At 37.9% G+C, this 19549-nt stretch overlaps 1 protein-coding gene across 1 annotated transcript; it reads left to right on the forward strand.

The window, feature by feature from the left end:
• Positions 1-1798: 1798 nt before the first annotated feature.
• anxa14 (annexin A14) lies at positions 1799-13795 on the forward strand (the record flags this gene model as incomplete). Its single annotated transcript, XM_083899467.1, has 11 exons — positions 1799-1825; positions 2405-2501; positions 6097-6185; positions 8136-8249; positions 8872-8962; positions 9093-9172; positions 10114-10204; positions 10327-10422; positions 10595-10650; positions 13495-13602; positions 13724-13795. 11 exons carry the CDS (start codon positions 1799-1801, stop codon positions 13781-13783), a joined length of 909 nt encoding a protein of 302 aa, XP_083755593.1. The 3' UTR covers positions 13784-13795.
• Positions 13796-19549: the final 5754 nt, after the last annotated feature.

The following is a 19549-nucleotide window of genomic DNA, read 5'->3' on the forward strand; positions in this document are numbered from 1 at the left end:
AACGGACAGGAGTTTGCGAGATCCAGCGATAGACTGTGTGTATAAAGGAAACAACAACAGCACAACTTATTTTCATTCTCCGACATGGAAGAACTGTTGATCTGGTGTCATAAATGATTTTATGTTTCTCCACTTCAACAATCAGTCTCTCGTCGTACATTATGACTCTCCGAGATACTCTGATTAATTGATTGTTGACCTGGTAGCACCGGTCATGACGTAATGTGGATGTGAAGTTGTGACAGGATATATAACCTGCATATTGTGTTTTATTTTGAAAGGGGGGCAGAAGTGTTTTACTTTGAGTCTGTGTTGGACTTCCTGTCTGGTGCGATCTGCTCTGTTGAAAATTACTCGGTTCAGCAGCGGCAACGGCAAAAATAGAACTGCTACCTATCGAAACACTACAAATTAAGTATTTTCTTTGTTAATAGAGATATAAACAATATGAAAACCATTGTATCATCTTAGTTTAGGCCCATATTATGGATTACTTACGCCATTGTTGCGTAACATTTATTTTTATCTTTTGTCAATAGCCGGCCGGTGCAGACAAGCGATCGTTTGCTATGGTTTACTTTTCAATAAGCCGTGGTGTGCGGTAACTGTCAGCTGAATATGTCCGTGGTTATGGTATTTGTATGAGTATCATCTTATAACTAACTGACAACCTAATAACTTGACTGACAAATGGATCGTAATAAATAATTGTGACGTAAATGTGTTCTTCTTCTTTTTTTTTTTTGGAGTTGACAGACTGGATGCAGCTTTCACATTATTCTGCCCCCCACAGTCTGAAGACGTATCTGCATTTAAGGGGTGTCCCATTTCTAAGTGACAAAATAACCCTCAACACTTTAGCCTCATTTGTTTTGTGTTTTTTTTTTTGGGTGTAACTTTTGTGCTTCTGATGTTTCCGATAAGCAAAAATGCAAATCACTACATGAAGCTTTTAATTTCCTACTTATAATGTGTGTTGTGGAGAAATGAAATAATACTGCAGAGAGCTGAAACTGTGCTGTGTTTGTTGTATCCACACACGTCTCATATTTCTGCAGCTCCACAGGAAAACAGGTAAGACGACTGAACAGCACACAGGGCTGGATCATAAACTAAAGCCGTTAGAGGATTTGTTTTCCATGGTTTCATCACATCTTTGTTTTCTGTTTGCAGTTATTTGATATTTGTTATTTGCAGTGTTATTTGCATCTTTCTCCCTTGACTGACAGGAGAAAAGGAAGCAAACCATCTCCTCCTGTAAAATCTACAGCCCATGGCCACATTTAACAGTAAATATCAAAAACTTTCTGGATTCTCATTTACAAGGAATGTCAGTACTTTTATTACAAGTGGGTTGTCATGTAGAAATGACACACAGGCCAATGGTGTTAGCCTAAGGCGTGAGGTTTCTGATTGGTCCAAGGTGTTTGAAGGGACTTTGTGGACACATGGGTGGGTGCAGTGAAAGAGGGTGTGGCTCAAAGTAAAGGTTGGACTGATATGAGGAGGCTGTAAAAATACTCTACACCTTTCCACAGCTGCCGCAGTGTTCTGTTACAGGTAGGAAGAATTATCTTTTTTATTGGTCATCTAACAAATAGTTTTAATAGAATCGATATTTTAATTAAAACATAATCCAACACTTGTGGTGACACAAAGGTGTTTGATGTCATTAACCTATTCAAATGTTCTTTGTCAGTTACTTCAAAATCCTGCATTGATATACAGTAGACAAACTGCATTAGTTTTTGTTTTTATGTGTATTTTTCTTCTTTACTTCTCTCCAGCAGATACAACAATGGATCCAGACTATTTCAAATCTCATGTGAGTAGCTGTCTTTTGTCTTTAGCCAATGCATTATTACTTCACTGACTAAGAGTGCTTATTCATAGATAAGACAATCTGGTGTCATGTGATCGTTTACCTGCATACTTTCTAATCATATCTACACTAATCACTACATATCTGAGGCCAAAAATCAGTCTTTAAACTTCTGATATTTATTATTCTGATTATTATCAATATGGATTTATCTGAAAATTTCTATTGTGATGACCTTCGTGACCCTATCACCCCGCAGCCCTAACTGTGCCATTACAGCATCATCTTATAAGATTATTACAAATAACACATCGATCTAATAATAATAAACTAAGGCATCAAGTTTGATGTCAGAAGATTTTCCCAAGATGACACGGTTTGACACCAAGTTAATATAGAAGATAAATATTTGCCAACATGTGCTGATGGTAAACAACAAAATAAAAGATAATAAAAAGTAAAGGAGGAGAATGTGAAATAATGTATTATTATTTTTTTCTTCCTCTCAACTGTCAAATGTAAAATACACTGTAATCAGAGCATTGCATCATTTGTTGTGTTATTTGTCTGTTTATGGTGTAGGACATGTGCTGGGGAACCCTGGGAACAGTGCGACCCTTTTCCAATTTCCACCCTGACAGAGATGTGATGGAGATCCAAGCTGCACTTCAGAAGAAAGGTAAGATGGATTGCTGTATAAGACTGCGCATATATGGCCCCTTAGGTTATGTTACCCACCCCTGGTATCTTGATGGGCTGTCAGTCAAATAACAAAGATTAAGTTATGTGATAAGCCTAGGGCCCCTGAATCATAGTATTATTAATATTAGCCAGATGTTGACTGACAAAAAGCACATTTAACTAGCGGTAGACTTTAACTGGGAAAACCCAGTGCCGGCCCAAGCATTTATGAGGCCCCAAGCAGAATTTGATTCAAGCCCATGCTTTACTTTTATTCATACAAGTGTAACACTGTAAATTACATTAATTATAGTTGTGTTACTGTTGTGTACTCTTGACCCCCATAGACCAGAAGTTTCAATGAACGCTGTTTTTTGGTGTGTATCTGCGCCATAACCTCGTTTATGAAGCCCTAAAGCGGTAGTCTCAGACACGCGGGCCCCCACTTGATTTGCCCCCAACACGTTTTATTAAGATATACTCGGATCCCCTGTATTTCATCGCGACTACTCGATCCTCGTCATAAAGATCATTATGTATGTGTCATATATGGATGTGGGGATATAACTGCGCATAGAGAAATTGTCCATGCTGCGCTGGATACGGAGAGCGCGCTTGGAGCTGCGCACAATACAGGAGAGAGAGAAGAGTAGAGTCAGCAGAGGCAGTGCGGTTCATTTTTTGAGGTTTATATCATGTGGCAGGAGAAGAAGGTACACACAGTCCCAGCCATAAAAACACAATTAGATTAAAAAAACATTCAAATCAAAAAACATAACAGTGACATAAGTCACTATAATGGTCTTTCAATAAGCCTCAGAATGCCCCATTTTCTCCCCGCAAAATGGGGCAACTGCAAAAGGCAATTGTAAAACACCCCCACCTATAGGATGTGTCACTTATATGTCCCCCAAAATTACCCACACAATTTCCTAATATAATCATGCTATTTTAATACCTTGTTGTGATCAGACAGACACAGTAAGTGTTGAGTTTGTATTGAAGCGGACCTAGAGTGGTCCTGTTGCACATATATGTTAGTTATGGAGGTCTACTTACATACATTAACTTGTTTTTATGGTCAAAAACCTCCTAGTTGCTGTAAACGAGCCGAGAAATCCTCTTTTCTGATGCTGTTCCTGAGTCGCGATATTTCAGAGTGAACTCTCACCCCCGGAAGACAGTCTTGTGATTGGCCGATACTATTCAGCACATCCGCTCTCAGAAGCGCAGCTCCTCCCTCTGGAACGGTGGATGCACTGCTCCTCATTATCAAAACATTGATTTAACAATGTTTAAAAACAGCTTCTTCACGACTCCCCGCTGCAGTCCCTTTTATGACTTTGACCTCGAGTCAGACCCAGAGTCAGAAGACACTGTCGCAAAGGACGTTATTCTTCTTCTGCGGTTCAATGTACGCAACCGGATGTGCCCGGACTAGTGCCCGGAGCAGGAGGATCTGCTGTTCAGGAGAACCGCTGTTTACGTAACCGGACCGGGTTTTTTCAGAGATCTCGCTGAGCCCGAGATTACAATAAAATACATCGTTCTCAGCAATGGCTGAACTGTTTGTTTTGAACCTTCAGGGCTTCATAAACAAGGTAATGACGCAGATACACACGCGTTAATTGGAACTTCCGTCTAGGCCCGCTTTAACAATGTTATTTTAACAGGGCGAACGAGAGCGAAACAAAACGAGCCTTCGCACTACAGCATGTTAAATCACATCAGAAATAAAAACAAACTTCTGTGATCATTTAGCTACATGATGTACGGTATTCACATTTGAACGTCATGCTCAAACTTCACACGTACCATCCCAGTCACCAGCAGCACCACCCACAGACTCAAAATAGTAGCATCAGCAGCAGTAGCAGTAGTACCAACAATAACAATGACAACCCGAGTCTGGTTAGCAGGCTAACTAATGTTAACTTTAGCTAACAGAATTTCTGTGTAGCTAGCTAAAGTTAGCAGTTTCGCTTACCATTAAATGTTCCTTTAAATTCGATGTGGAGTCCTTGGGCGATGAAAGTGTCTGCACAGCTTGGAGGCATAGCTTGCACCGTACAGTGATGTTGTTCCCCCTTACTTATTTAGAAATAAAGTCATGGCGAAATTTCCACGCAGTGAAAGCATGTTTTTCTCTAGCGCATAATGAGCTGTCTGACTTGAGCGCAGAGTGTTGTTGTGACTGACTTGTCGTGAACTGTAGTAATGTGTGCGCGCGTGCATACGGCATTGCCGTACTGGCAAGTGTTAGATTAATTCATTCATTCACATTCATTCATCATCATATTTTTAATTGCTAAACTAATAATCCCAATTTTTCCAGATGTATCTGTAATCTGATTACGTCTTTTTTTTTCTGTAAGTGTAACGGAACACAGTTACTGTTTTTTTGTATCCTAATTACGTAACACCGTTACATGTAGTCCGTTACTCTCCAAGCCTAGGCCTACGTGACTCACGACCTGCCTGAGTGCAGTACGTTCGTGCCGCGGGTCATTGAGTGAGTGACAGCACGAACAAGATTCATGTCCTCAGCCACAGTTCACCAGTTCTCTGTATGTTAGCCTGTCCATGTGCTTAATATATTGAGTATAAATACTACAAGCATCTCCCTACAGAGCTCCACGTATATACTTTTTTCAACTTTTTACACATTAAACACACTATTTAGATTAATATTAACTGTTTTACATTAGTTTAACTTTCCTATTTTCTTCATTTTCACAAATTTACGTGCCCCACTGGAGTGCCACAGCAGGGACAACGACCACCACCTGGAGCTCCGCTGTTATAAATTTTTTCACCTTTTTACACATTTTTCACACTATTAACTAATCAAACCTTGTCAGATATCAAGGTTTCTTCCCTCTACTTACTCACTTACTGTTGTAAGTTTATTTATAAAACTAACTAAACTAAATCTTAAAATCTTAAAAAAATCGTCATGTCATAATTTAACAATAAAGGTTTCTATTTGTTTATTGTTTGAACGGTGATTATTGTTGTAAGTTCATTTGTAAAACTAACTAAACAAAATAAAGTTTAAAAAAACAAAAAATGTGTCACGCCAGGGTGTTGGTCTCCAGGGCTGCAGCTAGGTACTGTTGGGCCGTTTCTCAATATCCATACTTGTGCGTACTTGTCCGTACTTGCGTACTCCCGTACTCCCGTACTTGTGAAAACGTCTCAGTCATGTTCTGTTCCATTTCTCAAGAACGCGAGCAGCGAGTACGGTTCTCATACCTGGAAGTGTTCTCGATCCGCCCATTTTACCAAGTATGCATCGGGTGGTGACTTGAGCGTACTTGGGAAAGCCATATATCCCAGAATGCATTTCGGCGGAACAGAGCAGGAAAATACAAATTTAAACCTGAATTAGATATTTTTCTGTGTCCCAGAACGCAGTTTTAAAATCATTTGAGGTGAGAAATTTGTCATTTAGAATCCAAACTTGTGGTTTGTGTAATAAGATAAGACGTATTTATAGTGTGTTGGCCGCTCGGTTTGCTTAAGTCCTGGGTCGCTGTAAGTTGACTCAACTGAACTGATATAAATATACTCTGTTTACTTCTACCACTCAGATGCCACGACCCTGGTGAGAATCCTAACCAATCGCAGCAGCACTCAGAGACAAATGATCGCCAACACCTTTGAAGAGCTGACACAGAAGGTGAATGAACTGAGCTTTGGAACAGCAGTTTTTTTTTGTTTGTTTGTTTTTTATGAAACAAGAGTAAAAAAAGACAAAACATCAGTTTTGTACAGAAGCCTATTGCATTCACTTGGAAAAAAAAAACTCCTGTTTTTCTCAGTAATTAATTTTCAGTTTGATTTTTTGAATAATTTTTTTTCTGTTTTTCGTGCACTTTTTTCCCCCTGTTTTTCGGAGTAATTTTTCTTCTGAATAATCGAGAACTCTCGCTATGCAGTCTCCTGATCGTGTCTTGAGTGACCACGTAGCCAGCCTGAATGCATTTCAAATGCATCATCTTGTATCCATGGAGCATGCCATATCTGTTCAACTGATCCTGGAGAAAGATTGCTATGTCTAGCAGATCTGAATGGGCTTTCCTTCTGAACAACCGCAAAGTCCACAGGTGCCTGCGTAAAGTCGACAAACTAATGATAATACCATCTATCTGACTTAAAGACAAGACTATCTCCCAGTGTCTTAAACCCAGATCAAAGTAAAACTTGATTAAACTAAACAAGCCGTCCATGTTGTTATAAAACGAACTCTCAATAAGGGAGTGAATGTGTTTATTATTTCAAATGCTCTCTAAACTCAGAAAAAAATTACTCTGAAAAACAGAAAAAAAAATTACTCTGGAAAAAACAGAAAAATAATTACCTTGAAAAACAGGAAAATAATTACTCAGGAAATCAGGAAAAAAATTAGACAGAAAAACAGGGAAAAAAATATTCAAAAAATCAAACCGAAAATTAATTACTGAGAAAAACAGGATTTTTTTTTCAAGTGAATGCAATACGCTTCCGTAGTTTTGAAAGTGAAATATGAAATTCAAAAGAGGCATTTCAAAGGTCAAAGCAGCCACCTATAGTACAAAGATTTCCACAAAATTGCTCATGTATTACTATAATAGAGCTGATCTAATGATACGATATGCGCTGTTTGCTCATCTTTAACTTCCAAAGGGTTTGCCGATCAAATATGACTTAAACAAAGTCCTTTGACTGCACCTTTGTATGTAGAGCAAGTTCAGCCGGATACACTTACACCATGTAACACCATGTAAGGATTTGCTCTCAGGCTTCCTCAGGCTTTATATGTCTCTGTAACATTTTTAGCATTTGTTGACAAAGGCAAATATATCTGTGAGCTCTGAGGCAGGACTTGTAATGTACAAACAACTGTGTCTTCAGACCAGGTACAGTAGCCTGTTATAGCATTTTATACAAAAATGATGACAGTTTTTCTACGTTAAATTCAATTCATTTCAATTCAAAAAACCCTGGTGGAGGCATTCATACAAAACGCACACAGATGAGTTGAATATAAATAAATTGCAATGTTTTCCAAGATATTAGAAACTAAATCTAGCCTCGTTCAAAAATAAACAAAAAAAAGTCAAAACGCAAGAATGACCATGCTTCCGTTTGCGTAGCTTGCGTTTTCAACTTACTATGTTGCTTGTAGCCACAGAATAAGAGACATTATTCGAAAGGTGAAATCCTACATTGTTACAGTGAATCATATGAGCTTCAATTACTACACAGTAGATTTTGCAGCGTGAAAGTAATTAGCGATTAATTTACAGCCACAACTAAATATAGTTAAAACCTTTGTATAATTTTGAATCGTGAACATGAAATTTCAACCTGAGAGATATTTGCTAAATTAATTTCAAAAAATTATGTTTTTTTTTTTAAAAAAACATATACGCATAAATCTTAAATTAAAAGTTGGGAACATCGTCTTTTTTGGGGGGGACATCCAAAAAAAACCTCCTGTGGCCCATCTGTGGACCCAGACTTTGGGAACCACTGTTTATGCTGAACTTAGTGGTGGAATGCAATGCAATAGTTGCATGGTCATCAAGACTAGAAAACATCTCTATATAAATAAAGATCACTCTCCCTCCGTACTGTGGTGTTCCAGGACCTGACAGCTGGTTTGAAGAAAGCTCTGGCTGGAGATCTGGAGCTTCTAATGCTGGAACTGCTGATGCATCCAGTTCATTTTTGGGCTTATCGCCTCCAGCAGGCCATGGTGGTGAGTGGCTGTCTGTGTTTGTGTTTGTATGTATATTTTTTTTGGTTGGAATTGTACACCTTTTGTCTTATTTTTGAATGCTGAGGTAACTAAGGGTCCAACTACCTGTTTATGTGTGGCACCTCCCGTATTCCTCTGTGTCCTCCATATATCTGTGGTCGTAGTGAGTGTGCTTTCTTGACAGTTGTACAAGGCAGTCATGGAAATGTCAGGTCAGCTCCACATAATCAGTGTAATATCACAGTGGGAGGACGCCATGTGGGAGTGACCTATGAGGACATTTTTCAAATCAATGAAATAATTAATGTATAAAAGTCGTTTTAATGACATATATAAACACATGACAACTGTATAAACTGTTACTTGGGACATCAGTTCAAACCACTAAAAACTGAATTGTCATTAGCTGTGGTTTTATGTGCGGCTGGTGATGTCACCTTGAAAGTTTTACTGGGGTTTCATAGTGTTAACACTTCTCTGGTACTTGATGATTTGCTGTAGTTTTTTTTTTTCAACAAAGTCTAAAAAGTCTGGGACCACATAAATCACACAAAGTGGATGCCTAATTACATGTTACTGCTGAAAATCAAGTTTATACTGAGTAAACTGTGTGTGTTTTCAGGGTTTAGGCACAGATGAGGAGACGCTCATGGAAATTCTGTGTACACGATCAGGAAAGCAGCTTCAAGAAATCCGTGTGGCTTACACTCAATGTAAATCATCTTCCCAAACTTTTGACTGATTAATGTCAATACATTCAAACTCCGAATCAATCGTCTCTTGTATTCTGATATCTGCTTTTTTGTTATCTTATCTTATCTTTTTTTTTTGCCCATTCTTCAGTGTATAAGAAGGACCTGGAGAAGGAGCTGAAAGGAGAAACCAGTGGCGACTTTGGGAAGCTTGTTGTTGCTCTGTTAAATGTAACCGCAGTATTTACATCCTCTCTCCTTGACTTATAACCTGCTCATAAACAGAAACACTTAATATTAATGATATTTACTTGGATTCAAATGCTTTTCTTTTCCCACTCCTCTCTCCCAACAGAAAGAAACTATTGCTGGTGCTGTTCAGAGAGATACTGAGGTATTTCCATAATGTTTGTGCTGTAGTTGTATATGAGGTATAATATTAAAGCAAATAATAATAAAAAAGGAATGCCATAGCTATTAAGGACACAAGAAAGACACTCATACTTCACCAGTGTTTTGCCAAAATTAGGTATATCTTATCTTATAGGTCCTTCTTGTATACACACATACATATATATATATATACATAAATATATATGTATATATATATTTAATTTTCTACTCTATTGTAGAGATCATTTGTATTTACATAGTTTTAATGTGCACTGCTGTAAGGTGACCTAAAAGAAATGTATTATTATAATTCCACCCATATACTGTATGTGATTTCTATTTGGCATTATATGGGTAGTAAAACTATGATTACCTTGTGATATTATGAGGTACCTTCTTGCACAACATGCAATATGATGGTTAAATCTTCCACAGCATTAGATTCAAGATTCAAATGTTATTCCAGTAAAAAGAAAATTAGAAAAGGGATTTGTAAGAGGAACACTTGAAATAATAAGTAATACGCCATGCTTCAAGTCAGCAGAATTCAGAATGAACGTGACAGCAATCCAAACACCAGTACAACATTAAGCGCCTCGTGTTGACACCATATCACATTTCACCACATTAACCACACATCAAATCAACAAACAGTACTGCAAATCAAGGGTTCTCTTCTCATTCTCAAAAAAAGGATGCCAACATGGTTGTCTGGAGCTCGTCTAATACGCTAACATGGAGCATGTGGTGATGGTAACCTGTTTTTGTTGTATTCCCAGTATCTTTCTGCGTCACTGCGAGCAAAAAAAGCCGACCCAGCACCATGGATCACCATACTGACCTCCAGAGATGTAAACCATCTCGACAAAGGTGAGGCTTTCTTTTTTTTTATCTTTCATTTTTTTTTTTGCCTGTACTGCTTTTGGTGAAAGTCATTTGTGTTTTGAATATGCATGCGTTTATTCACCGGACATTTGTCCTGTGTTTGACAGTGTTGATGGGACTGGAGCTGGAGAGTGGACAGTTAGCGGAGGAGCTGGTGGAGAAGCGATTCACAGGAGACTTGCGATTGGGTTTGAAAGTTTTAGGTAAGTGTTGTTTGAGATAACCTATGTTGTTATTCACATTTTAATGATGTGTTTATTTGGCCAAAATTTCACTATAGTATTACATTTTCAAACTGTAAAAGTATGTGTATAAATGTATATATATATATATATATATAGTCATGGACTTTTCTTGGTATCTTTATCATGACAGTGCAGTGCATTCAAAACCCTTACGCCTACCTCGCTAAAAGGCTAACAACCATGAAGGTAAGATCTTTTTCATCCATTCATTCTGTGCTGAATTGTAATCGTTTTCAATAAATGAGTTCCCCCTAAACAATGTAAGAAACTGCTTAATTATGGTTTTCACGTTTTTCATGTGCAGAAAAAAAAAAAAAAAATCACTGCAATGAACATTACACAAATCTCAAATGTCAATAGTTTTTGCTGCCATGTGTGCAATTGTATACCATAACAAAAAGTATTTTCAGTCAATTTTATCTATCTATACATCCAAAGAATGTCAGTTTTATTCACATGACACACACCAGAGATATTAATTTTTTTCAAGTTCAAGTCAAGTTTCATCTGTCACAGTGTTATGTTGTTAAATTATATTAATTCAAAGCATGTACTGTAGTTCTATCATCCAAACAGTACATAATTAAAATGGATAAGTTGTAAAAAGGTCTAATGCAGGGGTTCTCAAAGTTTTGATACCTGAGGGCCAATTTAGGAACCCAACATTGGACTGAGGGCCGCCAAAAGAAAAAAAAAAAATTGTAATAATTTCATTGACCAGATTGCAGTTCTACAGTTTAGTGTTAAGTAATATAAGCGTTAATATAATGTAATTTAAGCATTAATATAATAACACTTTATAATTTACTGGGTAATTACCCAGTATTTTGGCCATTGTTCTTACCTTCTAATTACAGGTTAATAGCAAGTAACACATTTCTGTTACCATATATTTACTCGGTAAATAGCTAGTAATTGGGGGCTGTAGCTACCTGCTTATGACCCAATAATACACTAAAATTCACCATATAGAAACCAGGTAAATACCCAGTATTTTTGTTTACACTTATTGGTCTGTATCAAGTAATGTCCAATAAACATTTAACAAGCTTAGTACCTTTTGGATTTAAACTATCTACTGTAATTCATTGCGGGCCGCCAGAAATGTTTCTGGTGGCTTTACTTTGAGAACCAATAGTCAAATGCAATGCAATTCGAAGATACACACAATAAAACTTCATAACTGTTTTGCAAAACGTCTATTCAATACAAAACAAAAATAGTGCAAAAGCAAACATATGAGGGTCAATATTTTTTGTGTTCTCTACAAATGCAATTTGACTAGACCTACAATAGTAACAGGCTTTGTAGAATTCAGTAAACCTGTAGATGGACATGTTTAGTTAATTTGCTTGTTACATAAAGGTGAAGTAAGTAGTTTAAAGTGACATCTAGAGGAGAGGCTGAAATTTACAACAACAAACAGCTCCTCTGCTCTCCCCCTCCCTTCCCTGAGCGCTACGGTATCCTCAGCCGGTCAAATGTCGTTCTCGTCATCTAGTATATCGTATTAGCTCAGACTTACGCTACAAGTAAAGCAATGCTTGATTTTTTCTCACCCGTGACCATGTTATTTGATATGACTTTTAGAGACACTACGAAAATGAAACAAAAACTATTACACAGCAACTAGACAATGCAGGAGCACATAATATGTATACAAAAGTGGATTATGGGTCATATAAACCCATAAATACTACTCAGTGTCCCTTTAAGATAAAACTAACATGTGTGGGGAGATAATGTTGATACTGCGTTGGGTCTGGATTTACTAATAGAAAAGGGTGCAAGCAAGCTAATACTATCTTTCAAACTCATCACAATTCAAGAATTCTTTGATTGCCATTATGCATACAAAAATTTAGTTTGTCAACTCTGCTTCAAAAAGGCACAATACCTTGGGAACAAGACACTATAAATAGTTAAATGAATACACAGTACACTATAAATACTGAATAGACTGTACAATAAAGTAATCAAGACGCTCATAGAAGAAAAACCATGAACATCGCTCTAAGCGTTATCGTTTGATACACTTTTACCGTTAGTAGCAATTTTTTCCAAACATTTTAAATCCAGAAGTGTTCTGCTTTCTGGCAGTTTGTTCTTTTGCCAATTTATGGCTATGAGTGCATTAAGTTAAGGTACAATGTATTGTTTTTTGAAACAGATGTTGTGAATATGTACCTAAATACCTTTTTCCAATTCTGTTACCTCATCTATCATATATCAATAGTCTTGCAATGAATATAGTATCTTATAATCAGTGTATCATCATACCATTGTTATCATGGACAAAACTGTAGTTGTGTGTTGTCCTTTTTGGTGCTGTGGAAATGGCCACCCTGAATGGAACTCACCCAAAGATTGGGATGCGTGGAAATCACAGAACTGGACACTTAAGACAAAGACTTAATGATAGCTAGCCATCATTTTTTGTGATGACATTGATAAACCTTTTTGTACTTGTCTTTCTGCGTGTGTGGTTATTCTCACTTTTTCATTTCTTTTGCTTTCATTTTTTATTATTAAAAAATATAAACAAGAGACAACTCCAGACAGGGTCATCCCAGGTTATTAAGAAGCATTCAATATACAGCTTCATATATAATATTGAATAAAACAACAACAATAAAATGTGTTTTTTTACAGCTGACTATTAATATTTGTGATAAATACCTCGTCCCATTGTTTTGATAAATACCTGCTCCGCCAATTATTCATCTGATTTCCTTTCCTACTTCTATCCAAAATGGGGTTATAGTGGGACATTCCGAATAAATTGGAAAATGTGTTCTCACTTATTAATTACATTGTTCCCACTTTTGTTTGGAGCTTATTTTTTTTATTATTTTCTATGTGATTTTTCCCCGAGCACCTTGTTCTTCTGTTTTATTACAAATGTCCAAAAGGCCAAGCCATTTTTTTCACATTATTGTACATGTAGTATAGCATCACTGAAGAAAGCAGAATGGACATTTAATACATGTATAAATCAGTGTTGGTGGTGAGTGTATTTCCCTCTTGCAGGGGCCACTGGTGCAGGGGATTATGATTTCTCACTCCGAGGAAGATCTGCTGTGTGTCCGAGCTGCCTTCCACAAATTAACAGGCACTTCTCTCTACACAGCTCTGCAGGTGGGTCAATCACATGACATTTTTAGTGTCATATTCATAAGACACACATACACAGTTTGTATTCTTCAACATGAGAAGCTCAGACATTTTAACATGTGAACATCAAATGTTTTCCCCACAGAAACATTTCAAGGGAGATTATCTTCAGGCTGCGCTGGCCATCTGTCGATCTGAAGATTAAACCAAAAACTGCACATTTTCAGTGACTCCACTTTTTATTAATTGTATATACTTTTCCTCCCTGTATGAGTCAATGGTGGTACAAAAATAACTTTTGTTGCGGTGCTTTTTGCATTTTATGGAGTCTCCTTTAAAATCCCTGCTTTGCTAATGTTTGGTTTGATGACAGAAAGTTAGGTGAATGTTTTATGAATGCAGGCTGGGTATGTTGATGACTTTGATTTTCTCCATTACTTCCTCTTCATCCTGATGTCGTATTTACATATAATATGCTCTCTAAATAGTAATTCAGAACAAATAAAACAATGTTATTAGACTATACCACAGTTAAAAATATGCCTGAGTTCAGATGATTTATATTGAATAACATGCTACTATTAAACTGCTGATTTTCAAGTTCATTCACTTAATTGCAAGTGTTGACCACCCTAGATTTTCATTACTGTATTAATGAAGCCCACTTTCAGCTTGAGTTATCTTTAATTTGCACTAAACATTAATACATTCATACAATAAAACATCTTCTGAGTGGTCTTTAACTATTTAGTGTTCAGGCAAAGAACTGGTACATCAACAAAGGCACTACAGACAAAAGCAGAGAAGCTTTGACTCCTGAGCCTCTGCTGCGCCTGGTTGGGGCCACAGATGAAGTAGTGGCTGGGGAACCAGTTGTAGTTGTTGGGGCCATAGGTGTCATGGAGGTTGGGGAACCAGTCGTAGTAGAAGTTGGGGAACCAGTTGCAGTTGTTGGGGCCACATCTGTCGTGGAGGTTGGAGAACCAGTTGTAGTGGAGGAGATTGAGGAACCAGTTGTAGTGGAGATTGCGGAACCAGTTGTAGTGGAGATTGGGGAACCAGTTGTAGTAGAGATTGGGGAACCACTTGTAGTGGAGATTGGGGAAGCAGTTGTAGTGGAGATTGGGGAAGCAGTTGTAGAAGAGATTGGAGAACCACTTGCAGTGGAGATTGGGGAACCAGTTGTAGTGGAGATTGGGGAACCAGGTGTCGTAGAGGTTGTGGAACCAGTTGTAGTAGAGGTTGGAGAACCAGTTGTAGTGGAGATTGGGGAACCAGTTGTAGTGGAGATTGGGGAACCAGTTGTAGTAGAGATTTGGGAACCACTTGTAGTGGAGATTGGGGAACCAGTTGTAGTGGAGATTGGGGAAGCAGTTGTAGTAGAGATTGGAGAACCACTTGTAGTGGAGATTGGGGAGCCAGTTGTAGTGGAGATTGGGGAACCAGGTGTCGTAGAGGTTGTGGAACCAGTTGTAGTAGAGGTTGGAGAACCAGTTGTAGTGGAGATTGGGGAACCAGTTGTAGTGGAGATTGGGGAACCAGGTGTCGTAGAGGTTGCAGAACCAGTTGTCGTAGAGGTTGGGGAACCAGTTGTTGTAGAGGTTGGGGAACCAGTTGTAGTGGAGATTGCGGAACCAGTTGTAGTGGAGATTGGGGAACCAGTTGTAGTGGAGATTGGGGAAGCAGTTGTAGTAGAGATTGGAGAACCACTTGTAGTGGAGATTGGGGAACCAGTTGTAGTGGAGATTGGGGAACCAGGTGTCGTAGAGGTTGTGGAACCAGTTGTAGTAGAGGTTGGAGAACCAGTTGTAGTGGAGATTGGGGAACCAGTTGTAGTGGAGATTGGGGAACCAGGTGTCGTAGAGGTTGCGGAACCAGTTGTCGTAGAGGTTGGGGAACCAGTTGTTGTAGAGGTTGGGGAACCAGTTGTCGTAGAGGTTGGGGAACCAGTTGTCGTTGCTTCAACCTGGACATTTTTGGGGAGATTAATTACAAATCTTCTCTAGGGGTCTCCACACCTGCTCAGTTATCAGCATATTTGATATAGCAGAGATTTTAGGCCAGATGCCCTTCCTGATGCAACCCTCCCATTTGACACTCTCCTATATATATTTTTACTTGTTTTCAAATGTTTCACCCTTGTTACACATTACCCCTTTAGAAACTAATGGCATGTTTCCACCGGCTCAACTCGCCATTTTATACACCTCACCTCGGCACAGCACGGTTAAGTTGCATTCCCACTAGCATAGTTTTAGCATTTTATTTACTTCTGGCCACTGATTGGTCAGAAAGCAAAAGTCAGACACAAGAATCAAGCCGAACAATGCTGAACTGTAGATCAGTTAAAAAGACTTAACAATCCTAAAAAACGTGGGTTTATCTCCAACAGTTACCAGGGAAATTTCTAAAATCTCAATATTTAACAGAGGAGTATTTAGTGATAGCAGGGTTTGTGGCGAGCGACATCACAAACTCTTGTGCTGTATTTCAGTCTGGTGACTGTGTCAGACGTAATCTGTGCTCCGGTCCTGCAGGAAGTACCGAACAAATATTTTGAATTAACTGATTCTAATGATTCAGTCACATTGAAAACAATTGCTTTTCAAGTCACTAGTCACTCATGTGTGTCACGTGCAAAATGAAGTCATGGCAGTTTAATGCAGCCATGCAGTGATGACTCTGCCCATGTTGTGTAGGTTCTATTTTTGTAGCAGATAACCAACCTAAACTGTGCCGCGCCATGCTGTGCCGTGGCGAGGCGAATCGAGGCGAACTGGGACCATAGTGGAAAAGGGCCATAATAATATTACTTTGACAGTCCCTTGGTCTTGAAAGTAATAATTGACATTACTCATTGTATTACTACATTACCTTTGTAAATACAATCAAATGATGTACAGGAAGTTTCTGAGGGTTTTTGCTTAGTAATTGTACTTTTTTGTCAATGTATTCCCTTCAGTAATATATTGTTGAGCAATGCTGTGCTGCCCGACATTGATTATAATTATTATATTATTGGGTTTATGTTTTGTTAGATAAACAGCATTTTATACTTACTAAAAAACATTTCTCTGCTGTTGCACAAAATCTATTTAATTATATTTAAAACATTAGCTTAGCTTTTTTTCCAAGACAAAGAGGCTTTGATCATGAAAAGAGATTTAAATTTGAATATTTATATTCAGGTATATACATTTTTACCTTAACTAATGTCAGCAGAACCAGCGTGTAAAGTCCCAGAGTCAGCATCTTCAAGGTATAGGGCAGGGCACAGCAGTGATGTTCATGAAATTGTCTTTGAAATTGCACTTTCGCCAAAGTTCCTGTGGCTTCCCTCTGCTAAAGTGTGGACCTTTTATCTGATTCACTTTAGAAACCATCATGTTCCATAAAAGGGTAGGAGGGATTTATGGTGTACAGTTTACATGGAGCCCTGGCTCTCAAAGATTTGCATTTGTTTTTGATGGACACCAACTTCTCACCTTTGTGCTTTGTAATAATTAGTTCCTGCCTCCATTTATTTTGGAACTTCCTGTTATGTGTACAGTCACAGAAACAAAGAGCACAGTCACGTTTGTATCAGTCATCATTTGTATTGTATTGTATTACTCCGGTCAATGTAGGTTGTAAGGGCAACTGTTCTAATGGACAGTGCCAGTGATGTTGATATTGACATTGTCAAAGATAAGGTAAACTATAGCATTCCAAGATTGTTAACACTTTTTAGACATGAAAATCAACAAACAACTTTACATTTAATCCATTACAAAGTTTATAAGCAACAAGAATACATAGACTAAAGTAGTTAAAGATAATAAAACATGTAAGATAAGGTTATAATAATGTAAAGTACATGACAGCGAAACCTTTGATAAACTCAATTCCCACCTTTTTTCCACATACCGTCATTGTTTTTGAATAATTCAGATTTTGTTTTTACTTTTATGACTTCATTTTTCATCGCACCTGCTGACTTATTGCAGGGCTGAAGGGCAATGTAAAGATATGATATGTAGGCGTTGCCTCCTTGTTCATTTTTTAATATTTGGAAGTATGACAAAGGTCTTTTTGCTTCTGTTCCTCAAACTGTTTTTTTCTCTCCATACAATGCAATACAACACAGCCTGAACTGTACTGCATTGCAAATATTTTGGCTATATTTACATTAATGTGATATAATTGGAGGAAAATTATATTTATTTTTACTTATTTAACAGGTACAACACGTACATGCAACTTTCACAATAATCAGTGCTCTTTAATGGCACGTTTTTATTGATAACATATCAAGGGTTTTTGGCTATACATAAATGTGATATAACTGGAAGAAAATTGTATTTATATTTAATTATGATTTATTTATTTTACACATGAATGCAATGTTCACAATACGAAAATGAAAACACCATAATCAATGCTTTTTATGGACACATTATTTGTAACATTTTTATATAAGTTCTTTTAGCTACACTAATATGTGATATTAGAGTTGGAAGAAAATTATATTTTTTGATTGATTTAATTGACAGGAACAACACATAAATGCAAAATTCTATCTGAATATAAGGTAACGTGATGTAGTTGTACTTAATTTGCCAGTCCTTGGTTACACATCAATGGTATTAACTACAGTGATCGCAATAGTGTTGAAAACAGTGTAAATATTATAAGGGATATAACCTTAAACACATCAGAAAACAGAGATCTTTTAAATATCTGCACCTTTTTTTTTCCTTTCACACATCATCGCAGTACAATGATTCACATCGAGACTCTTGTACTTTGTCAATTATTAAGCTCTGTCACTGAGTCCTGTTCAGTGACTCATAGAGGAAAGTTTTATTCTAAACAAACAGATGAAAGAACTACTAAAAATCCCGAAGTTAACTCCAGTGCCAAGCCTGAGGGGTGCACTCACGACCAAAGAACCTGGAGAACAAAAGAGCCGCCCAGCAGAGGGATGGACATGAAGCTGAGGCTCAGTCTGTTCACTGGTGTCATATCTATGCCCGATATCATCACTGTGGTTCCGATGGTTGCTGCAGTGGTGTCAGTGGTGTCAGTGGAAGCAGTGGAGGCAGTGGTGTCAGTGGTGTCAGTGGAGGCAGTGGAGGCAGTGGTGTCAGCGTCAGTCTGCGTTGTATATGTTGTTTCGTTGGATGTCATTGTTGTGTTGACAGGTGACGATGAGTTCTGAATACAGTAGATGACATAAAGCAATTAGATGCATAAGTATTATGGATATAAGGATATTATAAAAGCCTGTGGCTAAGGGGAAAATTGGACTTGTCGGGAAACAGTGGGGAACAGTATACAGCAAAGGCAATAAAGGTAAATAATAAACAGACATTTCCACATCTATGAATGTACAATAGAAATTATAAGGATTATAAAATAGAATAGACTATGAGTAATAGGGGTGGGAATCTCTTGGCACCTCGCGATTCGATTCGATTACGATTCAGAGGTCAACGATTCGATTCTAAACCGATTATCGATGCATCTCGATGCATCTCGATGCAACAATTTTTAACTTTAATACTTTGCTACTCTTTTAAAAGTAAGATAAATCAACATAAGTATGAAAGTGGTAGTGCCCCCTCATCTGCCTCATCTGGTGCAGACAAACGGCCCTTTTATTTCTGCGCACCGCCCCTGCGCTGTTCTCTTCTCCCTCTCCTGCGCCGTTCGGCGCTCCTCTGCGTCTCCAATCGCTCATTTCATATCTAAAGCAGACTGGATCATTTCTCTATGTTTTATCCCCACATAAAAATAATTTTTTTATGACGAGGATGGAGTACAGTCGCGATGAAGTGCAGGTGATCTGAGTAAAACATGGTGACAGACTCTGAAGAGCAGAGTGCACTTTTCATCATTTTCACTCCGTGGTCTTAATCTTTATAAAAGAAGACGCTTTAACGATGCAATTACGGGAATAACAGATGCATCAGATGAGCTGATGTCTTTA

The sequence above is a fragment of the Microchirus variegatus genome (assembly GCF_963457635.1).
Source record: "Microchirus variegatus genome assembly, chromosome: 13".
Taxonomy (NCBI): Eukaryota; Metazoa; Chordata; class Actinopteri; order Pleuronectiformes; family Soleidae; genus Microchirus; species Microchirus variegatus.